This window comes from Salvia hispanica, chromosome 2, assembly GCF_023119035.1.
Source record: "Salvia hispanica cultivar TCC Black 2014 chromosome 2, UniMelb_Shisp_WGS_1.0, whole genome shotgun sequence".
Classification (NCBI taxonomy): domain Eukaryota; kingdom Viridiplantae; phylum Streptophyta; class Magnoliopsida; order Lamiales; family Lamiaceae; genus Salvia; species Salvia hispanica.
The window spans coordinates 1,574,646-1,586,717 of record NC_062966.1 but is presented as its reverse complement, the minus strand read 5'-3'; the positions used below and the strand labels follow the sequence as shown (position 1 = coordinate 1,586,717).

The window sequence follows — 12,072 nt, the reverse complement described above, 5'->3', positions numbered from 1 at the left end:
CCCACCTCAATTACATCTATAATTTTGTTTGTATTTGAAAAGCATATATGAGTAAGAAAAGGTCTGAATAGACACCAAGCTTCAACATTTGACCAATGAACCTAAATACCTAATCACTCTTCTAGCAATCCCAAAATATGAATAAACATAAAAATGGCAAATCAAAATAGACTGTGGATTTGACTATTCCTAATGAATTCACCGTCTCTCACCTTTTGATAGCATATATATACTCCTACATATACTAATATTCATTTTTTTCATTTGGTTTTGTTAACAAAAATTAATCTTTTTTGGGTTACCTAATTAGATACGCCCCATTCACCACTAGATCATTTTCTCTTTCTCGCCTTACTAATTTTGCATTAAACTCGTGCTGCCCAGTGCCCACAATTAAGACGGAGGAAGAATATAAACAGTTTCCCATATTAAAGAATATAGCTTTGTCACAACCCATTACCACCTAACATCTTGGCAACCTTCATATCATACAGACATAGTAACATTTTTAGAAAAAGCATCCATTCATTTGAAGATGGGAGTGTCACTAAACTACAAACCTCACGAAGCTTACACAAATACTAAATCCAACAATCTATGAACAATAATAAGTGGCAATGCAATACACCTCTAATGATCATCACACACAGTACTTATTCGTAATTCGCATTCAAAAACGCGATTACTAGGTTTCGAAAGCATGAAAGTACCTAGCCTTTAAACTAAAGAGCGTTTTAGTTGAAATTGAAATATTTTACAAATTAATATAAGCTATAAGATTCAATACTTTTACAAGCGAAAATATCCAGCAAAATATTCTATAGCTGAAGAAAAGGGCTAAAACCATCCTATGATAAATCGATGTGAAAAGTATTAAGCTACCCATGGAAGTTAATAAAACTTAATGGCCTGCAAGTTAGCAGCATCAAGATTTTCGGAGTGAGAAGAAACTACATTTACCTTATAACTAGAGACAATATATGGCATCTTTAGTTTCCGTTTTGTAGAAGTGCTACAACCACATTCCTTCCCCGTTAGCTCCCTGGCACGAATAACAACAGAAACACATCCATCCGTTTGCGTGAGAGGGTAAAGAAAAAATAAAACGAATATGGTGGGCGGCACAGCAGAGGGTGAAGATGGAGAACATAGATACGTTGCTCTGCTGCTTGCAAAATACACCACTTCCATTTCTGGCACCCAACATTCTGAGTCTGTAGTAAACGTTATATGAAGCACTTCTAGCTAAAATTGGTGAGAGCCACATGTTGCTGAAAGAACTGTTTCTCCACTAGCAACCCAAAAATGTTTACCCACCACCAATTTCAGACTTCTTATGCATAGTACATGTACAGGCTATTTGCAGCGGCACAAGCAATCGAGTTTTCTGATGGGTGCCAGGCTAGGTGGAGCAGCTTAGTAGTGAAATCGAATGAGTTCCCATTGGCATCAGGTCCTGGACTTTCAGCACCTGTAACATATTTGATAGCATTCTTGAGTTGGGAAACCAAAAAATTAAGCCAATGTAGGTAAGAGACAAGAAAATGTCATACCTCGCCTCACGACACGGCTGATGCTACTGGTCAGAGATCTGGAAGGCCGAGCAGGTGTTTGGATCTGCCTTCTGAAAGGCCATTGAGCATGTTTAGTAATAAGCGAGGTTTCTTCATTACAAATAAAGACTGCACAGTCAAGAGATTAGATTTTACCTCATTGGGTTTTTGCTTGCTTCTAGAGTAGTTGCCTCAGTGCTTCCCGGCGCACAGCCAAAAATACGAAATAGATTGCTGAAAGTTTTCATTCTTCGGTTAGAGAAAGAGCCAATAACAACTATGATATAACTAAAGAAAGCCAGGACAGACCTGTATGAACCAGTAGCCACTCGAAGACCATCACCACTCAGGCAGCATTCGAATTTGTCAAAGATGGAATCGTTTTCGTACAAGTCACAGAGCTGGGCTTTGTCAAAGTACAATTCAAACAACTCAGAATACTCGTATGAAATATTTCAGGAAAACACAGTCTTGAAGTAGTTCACCTTTGGTCTTAAATACTCGTGAACCTGGAAAGTTGCCACTGGACCAGAATCCATGTTAACATCCCATAACTGAAACCAAATCATATTGATCAGCGAAAGATCAATTGAGAACTACCTGAAATTTTGATGTATTACAACAGCTATGTATCTCAGCATCAAGAATGCAGAGACATGAACTTCCATTGGCATGTTCATGAAATCGTGAAGGAACATTAGTTAAGCAAAGCATGAGTTCATGCAATTTCACCTTCCAGATTAAACTTGAGCAAACAAAACCTAGCAACTAACATCTAACCATTCACTCCAGTTTAATCTAGAGCAAAATTTCAATCACAACAAAATTAAACATAATTAACTATAACACTATCAAGAACATATTATGATGCATAAAACATTCACCACAGCATCCTTATGATCTACATTAAGAAAGTCAAAACAAAAATCATTACACATTCTGACTAGTTTGAGCATTTGCAGCAAACAAAATGCACAAATATACAAAAGGCAGAACCTTAAGGGACATGTAGTCACGACTCAGTAAATATCTGCCATCCCTCGCAAACTTAACATCTGAAATTGAAGCAATAATCTCAGTGAAAAATGATCTTGAGCCCGGTGCCTCCTGCTCCTCAAATCTGTTGTGAATAAAAAATAAAAAATCATTATCTCATCCATTAGAAGTTAAAAGGAGTATTACAATGGAGATAAACAATAGTTTTCTGGAAACAATGAAGAACTAGAAGCCTCATATTTATGCAACATTTAATATATTTTCTTTCAGTATCAAAAACACGAATGCTTATCGAAGAACTTACATTTTAGAATGTGAGTCGCACAGTGCAGATTGTCGCAAATCAATAAGACGAATTGATCCTTTTGAACTACTATATGCTAACGTGTTGCAGTGAGTAGGATGAAATTCTGCTGACGTTATTACTTCTGCAGTGAGTAACAAGGAACCAATCAAAGCATTTAGTGAAATGCATGAATGCAACAGCCAAAAGGTTGTGGACTATAATAAAGCTGAAGTGGAAACGTGTTGGGCAATGAGAATTGGAGATAATAAGGGTGTTAATGCTGGGCAGTTACTTGATCATGGAGTGTGAAGCAGTTCAAACCGGAACTGTCTAATTCTTTCACAAGCCAATTACGGTTCACTAATGAACGCCAATTGTTAGTCGAGGATTTCCTTGTAGGAAAGAGGGCTTTTATTGAAAAACAGAAAAGAGTTGTATATATTTATAATCTTATTTCCATTCACAATCCTATTTAGTTTATTTACCATGGCCAAGGTGCAATATGTTTCTTTTGTAGACATCATATCGAGAGCATATCTGCCACCCGCCTTCAACTCCATATCAAATGGGTATATCGGTGAATGTGGTCTCCCAAGGCTAAACACCGATGAATTGGAGAAGGTGGTCGAGATTATCGACAACATCGAAACCCAGCTTCATGCAAACAAAGATTGGTCTGAAAGACTTATGACACAGTTTGCTAGTTTGCTTGCAGGCAATGTTATGAATACCGTATGGCGGGTTACGGCAGTCGACCAAAAACTGCCACAAGGTTATGGCGGTTGGCATGGTGGGATATGGTGGTCGATAAATAAATGAAATATAGGAAAGTGCAAGAAGTGAAAACTCAGTGTTAGCCCTTTTCCAATCTACTCTATCTTGAACTAAATTATAAAAATGAACCATTGACTAAAGAATCAGACTGGGAACCATATAGATTCGATTGGATATAAGTGAGGTGAAAATGAAATGCCTCACTCTAACACCAACTCACCACACCTTTCTTCCCCCAAAAAAGATACTACTAATAAAGAAACAAAGAAAAAGAACAAAATAGAGATAATGTCTAACCAGTAAGATCCTCCATATTGGTTGGTTTCACATCAACTATATTGAAACTTTGATTGCTTATTTCCAAGTTCCAAAGATTTATTCGGAGATCATCAGCTGATATAAATGTTTCACCGTCACTGCGAAGAATTACAAGTACAAAAAACTTGTTAATTTTAATAACATAAAGAGCCAGAGAAAAATGGATATGCAACGAATCCACAGAGCCAAAATAAATGTTCAGCATATTAGAGGTTCAGGTGACCGTATAAATGTGTAATCATGTGACAAATTAATGGCCTTCAATAGTGCACTTTAGTCAGATATAACAAATTTCAAAATCAGAAGTGCAATAGTTGCATTTACTAACTATAAGTATCAGAAGAGTTAGAGAAGGTGAAATCAATCAGTCACAGATATATTGTTACATTACCAGATTATATAAATTACAGACTATTTTCACCATCCCCGTCGAATAAGCCTCCTGCCAGCACCCCAGCAGGTGGTTCACATTTTCCATGGGGAAATAAGACACATAATTTCTTTTCATATTCCTCTAGGGCTGAGTTTCAGAATTTTCTCAAAGCTGCTATAGTTCCAATTTTCTAGAGTACTGATATCTCTTAGAAATATCTCTCTTAATTAGGTTTCTAACTTCTTTCCACAAAATTGTCCTAACTATTCTCCTTCTAGGTCGAGCACGTCAAAGAATATGTACAGGAGAACATTGTCCGATTTCTAGAAAGTGACTTCAACAGAGAAAAATATGGTTACTACTTACTAGCAAGAAGGAAAAAAGGTTTCTAACCTGTTATTTGAGATAGAATTGATATGGTAATCATGTGCATGAGCATATACTCTCCTGCATCTTGCAACAAGACTGGTCTCACCGCTTGTGACCTACAATTTTCAGGAAGAACACTCAGGAGTGGTACTATGACTAAAGTCCACCCTTGAAATGATTTTATCAATAAGGCCAAACAATCAGCATACTCTAAAAAACCAGATCAAGCACATATAAAGGAGACATGATCATATATATACTAAACGGGAACCAACTGACATGTGACATGACTCATTATCTAACAAAATTACAAAAATGTTCAACTCAGCACATCAAAAAGTAAATAGTTTCAATAAAATCCTCGACACTGCTGGTAAAACTCTAGATGAGTTAAGTACAACTACCACTGGTAATCGTAGAGAGGGGAGTCCCCCAGGAGGGAAGGACAAGTCATTGCTCAAAGGATTGTAAGAACGATCTGAATAGTCGCCATTAGCAAAAAACTGTTTGGAATTAGAAGACTTGCTAGAACTTGCAATACCACCATTTCCAGCAGCTTTACCCGTGTCAACTTTTATTTCAGAAATTTTCTTCACCTTCTTCTCTTGGACCTGTTAGGATAGGACAAAGAAATTCAAATTATCCAGCAAACATAAATTACTAATGAGTAATGTCTGTATCAGAACAAGAATTCTCCAGGCTTAGATGCAACCAATTCAACAAAGATATGGTACTAGCATGATAGAAGAAAATTGAGAAGTCCCAGAGTAGGGGGGAGAAATATTTAATATTTAAACACCAAGATTATTGTTCAAGGTATTGTATCTTCTGTTATACCCAATTCCCGTCGAAAGATATCCAAATCTTCTATTATCTTTTTTCCATTTCCCTAAAGTTTTAAGAACCAATTTAGACACTACACTACACCAAGAAAAGTCTAGCAAAAGATCAAACCAATCTCTATGTATATAATGAACAAAAGGCTACATTAAATATTGACAAAGATTATTATTATAAGTAAAAAAATGAATTCAAGGACTCACGGACCTTCCAATACTTAATGGTTTTGTCATTAGTTGACAGGAGAAAGACAGCACCATTGGCTGTCTGGCACCATCTTATCTTGTTGATCTTCTCCTCAATCTCCAAACTCTTGAGATAGTCAAACTGAAGAAAAAAGATATGCATGCATGAGTTATAAGAATTAAATTAAGAAGTCCTTTTACCCCTTTCCCGTTCAGCAAAAAGTCCAAATAAAAATAATTTGAGGACCCATAATTTGAAAAGGAATTGTAATTGCATGAGTAAGGTCTAAAGCAAAACAATAGCAGAAGTGTCATAAAAATAAAATAAATACCTCAGGTTCGTGACTCTGAAATTCAGTTTTGTAACGAAACTCTGGGTGTCGTGAGACTTGGTCCATCCTCTCTAACTCTCTTTGATTTCCACCGTGCTGAAAATAAGATTTTTTAAAAAGAAAAAATTATGTAGAGAATGAAGCATATCAACATAAAGAATACTGCAAACTGCAGCCTCACCTCTTTTGCATCGGTCCTTTCAAATAAAACCACCCTTCCACCGCGATCACCAGTAGCCAGATGGTTGCCACTTTTATCAAACTCAATGACAGAGATGATATCCACTGCAACAAGAAAAATTAGATGTTTAAGACAGCCATCGGGTAGAGGCAAGACAGAAGAATAGAAAAGCACATATGCAAACAATATACACGAATACTGATTTACTAGTAAACTCAATTTTCATGACACAGATAAGTATTAGTCATATTTGTATCTCTTGATAAAGCACATACCCATAAAAGAATACAATCTGGTAAATAATTGGGGAAGTTTAAGGAGCTGGTCGACATATTGGCATATTTATGAACCTAATAAGATCTCTAGAAGACTTTCAATCAGTACGCTAGCAATTTTATCACAATAAATCCTCTTAAGCCAGGATGACTCATATTTTAAATCTTAGATAACTAATCTGCATTGGCTGATCTGAGTTTCGAAAAGAATTAACATTGCAAAGTTATCATTCAGCCAACTCATTCTCTAGCCCTTGCCATCACGTCAATCTGCTCCTCACAAACCAGAGTACTAGTCTTGTCAGGCACCATCCAATGTGTATGTCGCATGTTGCCAAATATACAAGAAGTCAAGAACCTAACTCCACAACAGTCAATAAAATGAAATACCCAACAAATTTACTTGGGAATAACTTTATACTAGGCAATTTTCTTTTGGTATTTGGTCCTAAGTTTAATATGCCACCACGATAATTTGGTAACTGCCAGTGCATGCCATGCATATAAGCAGACTTTTAAATTATCCAACAAGGTCAGCACTAGCACTTTTGCCCTTAAACTGTATCATTTCAAGTCACAGAACACTATGAATATATGCCTTAACTGCAATTTATGGCTTAAAGCTACACATAATAAATAAAAGAATGACTAATGAAAAAGACTCAACTCAAGTCCAACATTTTGGAATCAAGTTAGTCGACCAAACAAAAGCCCAGCACCACTAAAACAGTTAGCAACACATATTCATCCCTAGGCATAGAAGAACATTGTCCGGATGTAACTATAACTAGAGCATGTCTTGCTTCAATACCCCATAAAAATTGATACTTGCAATTTAGGCCAATGAGTTGGATCTTCAGAGGAGCTTCCATTTAAGAAACAGACATTTAAAATATTGCAACAATCTCAAGTTTTAAACCCACAACATACGAATTTCTTCGAAAAAAATCAAGTGCATGTAAGTAAGAAAAGACACAAGCATACTAACACTGAACTCAATTCACCTCACTTAAACACTAATTCTTATTGAACAATTAATCATCACACATGCACACGGATCAATCACTCAAACCCAAGCCATTACCAATATCTCCTGCTGAATCAAGTAACTAAACGACCAAAGACAGATCAAATTCACACAAACCAAAACCCTAAGCACAAGATCCGACCCCAAAGCAAATAAATTGCGCTCATCTATTCATCAAATTATCATTTTTTACCTTCCTGTACTTCTTCGCCGGCCGCTCGCTCGCCAAAGACCTGAGAAAATTTCCATTCCAGCGGCGTAGGTGGACCGGCCGCAGCTGATGCCACCTCTCCACCGTCACCACCGTGCATTCTTCCCCCCTCAATCGGCAAAAATCAGAACGCAATCAACAAAATCGAGATAATACACAATAGCTGAGATGTTTCCTCCTTCCGATTCTCACTTCATTGAGAAATCACAGAACCCGATTTAGAGCTCAAAGATTGAGGAAGATCGGAGCAGCAACAGCGGAAAATTGGATTCAGATTCGGCCATTTTTCAGAGTATGATTATACGAAGCATCGATTAGTACAATGAAAATGGAGGATTCAGATTTCCTCTCTCTCTCTAGATGTATAGATATAGCGTATTTGTACGTATAGACTGTGGGAGAAATTTGGTTACCAATTTTTGTCTTAAAGCTGTATAATTAACTGCTAGTAGTAATATACTTTTCCTCAAATGAATAAAACTACATTTAAAATATTAATTATTTGAATAAAATACTTCAAAAAAACATATTTAGATCAATACTTATGTTGGGATAGAGCCGAGAAAGCATCAGATGCATTAAATTTGCTTATACGAGTAAGAATAAATATGGAATTTTTGAGCTAGGATGTGATGGGGAATTTGGATAATTAATTAAATTATGTAGATAACAGAAACATTAACTATTCAATTAGATCCATCAAATAAGGATTAGATAGAACCAAAATAAGTATTTAGATATATTAAAATTAAAAAAATGTCTGAATAAAAGATAAAAATGTAAAGATATTAGAGAAAAGATAAATGTACACAACTAGTAATGGATAAAAATGTAAAGATATTAGAGAAAAGATAAATGTACACAACTAGTAATGGATCGTGCTTTATTTTTGCAATGTTATGGTTTTTGGACATGGAATACTAATCTTGCCATGTACTCCCTACGTCCCAGATTAAGAGTCATTTTTTGTCATAAAAGTCTGTCCCAGTTTAAGAGTCACATTTAGTTTTATCCATATTTGGTCATTCAATTTTACCCCATTATTCATCAAAATTACATTAAAATGTCATTATCTATATTAAAATAAACCAAAACAAAAATTAAAAGTCAAAAGGGACCCACCTTCAACCAACTTCACCATCTTACTTCATTTATTACACACTCCACCATCTCACTTCATTTATTACACACTTCAACTCTTTCTTAAAACCCGATTCATAACAATAAGTGACTCCAAATGTGGGACGGAGGGATTACTATTTATTAAATCTCCGAGTGCATCTCATCTCTCTAAGAAAGGTGCTAAATATGCTCAAAGAGAGACGCCATTCTTCATGCACTCGGAGCTTGAGCACGCTTGTCTAGGGATGACCACCTGCAGTTATCAGCTATATCAATTACGTGCTGATAAATAGCTCTGGAGATGATTCTGATTTGGTATCACATCGATCCGGTTGAGGAAGACGCTAAGAAAAATGATTTAGAGGATGATGGATATGAAGATGTAAAGCTTATGAGAGGACTAAGAGATCTGGGGATTGGCATAGCAATAGCATCATCCATTAAAAAGATAAGAACTTTCATGTCCATGTCTTTAGGGCTGAGTGCTACAATGGTGTCTGTGCCATCAGCGATTCAGCGGGCATTAAGATACGTGGACTAGAATTTGGTGGATCGGAGAAGAATGATTCAGTTGTGATCCATGTCAACTACTCGGATAGCAATGGAGTCTTGGACGAGAATGGAACAAGATCAAAAAGAAACAAGCTGTTGTCGAAGAACACGAGGAAGTTGTCTTCACTGACAACAGCGTCCTCATATAGACGAAACGAGTATTGGAGAAGCTCAAAGGCCCTTCAATAGCCTGTGTGTCGTTGAAGATAGTTTTCAGTAGGATTAATGCAGCACTGACCAGCTCGATACGACAAGCACTGCCTGAAGTAATTTTCGGCTGCCCGGCTCGAACGCCCTTTTCTAGCTTCCGGGAAATGTTAGGTAAAATTAGGCAGCCAAATTCTTCAGCTGAAGTCTGAAACAATGATTTACATGCATGTACATTGGTAGAGAGATTCTTATTTTGTTTCTTCTTCAAATTATGGCTGCATTTTGTTAGCAAAATGAACTAGAGTTGCAAAGGTAATTTTGTTTCTTCTTCATCTTGAACGTAGACTGTATATATTATTTAGAATTAGACCAACCTTTGAATAGTCATATGATGATTGATTTGTAGACTGATTTTGAGATTATGTGAGGGGTTATCTTGAAAATTATTTAGTTTAAGTTTCAATCTTTGTTTGTTTTGTTTTATATTTTTCTTATTTATTTTGTTTTTGTCCCATAATTTGCTGTGAAATTTTCAAAATAATAGAGTAAGATTTCAAAATTATTAATAATAGTTGGTGGGAAAATAAAAATTATTGTACTTTCGTCCACCAAAATAGTCCTCTTGATGGATAAATTTTAATGCAAAATTGGTAAAGTATAAGAGAGAAAGAGGAAACGTAGATAAAGTACTCCCCCTATCCCAGGATAGTTGTTTGGGCCACCAAAATAGTCCTCTTGATGGATAAATTTTAATGCGAAATTGGTACAGTATAAGAGAGAAAGAGGAAACGTAGATAAAGTACTCCCCCTATCCCAGGATAGTTGTTTGGGCATGAGATTTAAGAAATTGATATGTTAAAGATTAAAGTGAAGAAAGTTAAGTAAGAGAGGAAATAAAATAAAAGAGATTAAAAGAGAGTAAAATATGAAAGAGGGTAAAGTGTTTGCCAAAAAGGAAACAAGGACAAAACTAGAAATATAACCAGAAATCATAATTGGGTGAGATGAAGAGAATTATTAGTCGTTGCGATCGACGTGAGGCATCGTTTGGCAGTTGGGTGGAAATGGAACTGTATGTCCGCGAGAGGCAAAAGAGAGAAAGGTCGTAATTGCAGCGAGAGGCGGAAATAAAATGAAGAATGAGAGGGTAACCATAGACTTAAATGTGGACTTTTTTAATTGGATTATTCAATCGAGTAATTAGGTAATATCTGACACCTAATCAGATAACCAGATGCCTATAAATCTGAACCCTAAACCCTATTAATCTGAACACAACCCATCTGAAACATAACACAAAGATTTTTTGGTCTGATCAAGTAATACCCAATCAAGTACTCCCTCCGTCCCAAGGTATTAGACCAACTTTTCTTTTTGGGATGTCCCAACATATTAGACTCATTTCCTTTTTTAGCAAAAAGCATCTATCTTATTTTATTCTCCACCTACTTTTTTCTCTCTTCTCTCCCCTACTTTTTCCCTCTCTCATACTTTACTCTCTCCACTTTAACTATTTAAATATCAATTCCTTAAATCATGTGCCCAAAACAAGTGAGTCTAATACTTTGGGACGGAGGGAGTAATTTTTTTGAGGCAGATCAAGTAATACCATACTTTCAACAGTAAAGAGTTCATCCAAAGCCATATCATAATCTCCTTCCGCATAACCGTTGGTGTTATTCTGTGCAGCCTTCTTTCTGAAAACCTCCCTTGCACCTCCAGCCTGACTACCACAATTACGGTCTTGGCCATAGATCTCTTTCCATGCATCCCAATGAGGCCAAGATTTGTTTGCACATGTACCTCACGTTGCTGTCATTCTAATCAACATCAGTAGACATAAATCATGAAAATACAACATGATAATACATAATGAAATGATAATCCATAATGTCATGAATAAGCAACTATGAAGCTCGTCAAACTAATGCATGATACTACCTCTGTCCCTGAAAATTTGATACATATTACCATTTTGGTCCGTCCCTGAAAATTTGATACACTTCATTTTTACCATTTTTGGTAGTGGACCTCATATTCCACTAACTCATTTCTACTCACATTTTATTAATAAAACTACTTCCTCCGTCCCGCTTAAGATGACACGTTTTCCTTTTTAGTTTGTCCCAACTAAGATGTCACATTTCCTTTTTAGTAACTTTCTCTCTCCAATTAATACACTCAACCACTTTTTCTCACTCCTATTTAAATATCCATTTATCTTCATCTCTCTACTTTAGAGCATCCGCAACGCTGCCTCGTTGCGGACTCGATCTCGTCTCGACGAGACGAGACCATCGAGACAGCGTTGCGGCTCCCGTCTCGTCTCGACGAGACGAGATGTCTCGACGCCCAACGCGTCCCGGCGAGGCAAGTCTCGAGGTCGCGAGACACGCGCCCGGCGCCACGTGGCGCGCGCGGGCTGGTGGCGTGACGCCCACTCGCCGACCCGCGAGTGGGCGTCGGATTTATGACGTCATAATTCAATTTATTTTTTTTAAATCATATTTTTCAAAAAAAAAAAAAAA

General features: G+C 36.6%; 1 protein-coding gene across 5 annotated transcripts; it reads right to left on the bottom strand.

Moving 5' to 3' along the window:
* Window positions 1–738: 738 nt before the first annotated feature.
* Window positions 739–8,123, bottom strand: LOC125206031 (serine/threonine protein phosphatase 2A 55 kDa regulatory subunit B beta isoform-like). Of its 5 annotated transcripts, none has more exons than XR_007173879.1 (15): window positions 7,703–8,122; window positions 6,208–6,311; window positions 6,027–6,122; window positions 5,717–5,836; window positions 5,071–5,280; window positions 4,694–4,785; window positions 3,907–4,025; window positions 2,854–2,977; window positions 2,550–2,673; window positions 2,039–2,107; window positions 1,863–1,954; window positions 1,710–1,787; window positions 1,554–1,624; window positions 1,157–1,471; window positions 739–1,042 (listed from the first exon to the last, which is right to left on the bottom strand). XR_007173879.1 is itself a non-coding variant. In XM_048105299.1 (15 exons), exons 1-15 carry the CDS (start codon window positions 7,818–7,820, stop codon window positions 1,335–1,337), a joined length of 1,470 nt encoding a protein of 489 aa, XP_047961256.1. In that variant the 5' UTR covers window positions 7,821–8,123; the 3' UTR covers window positions 739–1,334. The 5 variants fall into 5 exon arrangements, 4 of the variants coding, with proteins under 4 accessions (XP_047961256.1, XP_047961258.1, XP_047961254.1 ...); XM_048105299.1 differs by having other exon boundaries at window positions 739–1,471; window positions 5,071–5,147; window positions 5,232–5,280; window positions 7,703–8,123; XM_048105301.1 differs by having other exon boundaries at window positions 739–1,471; window positions 5,074–5,147; window positions 5,232–5,280.
* Window positions 8,124–12,072: the final 3,949 nt, after the last annotated feature.

Bases quoted from the DNA above. Each gene is read 5' to 3' on its own strand.
- LOC125206031 (XM_048105297.1), bottom strand. From the start codon at position 7,820: ATGCACGGTGGTGACGGTGGAGAGGTGGCATCAGCTGCGGCCGGTCCA. The intron at 6,123-6,207 runs GTGAGGCTGCAG...TCTTATTTTCAG, and splicing joins AAAGGACCGATGCAAAAGAG to CACGGTGGAAATCAAAGAGA. The intron at 4,786-5,070 runs GTTGTACTTAAC...TGAAAATTGTAG, and splicing joins CTCTACGATTACCAGTGGTA to GTCACAAGCGGTGAGACCAG.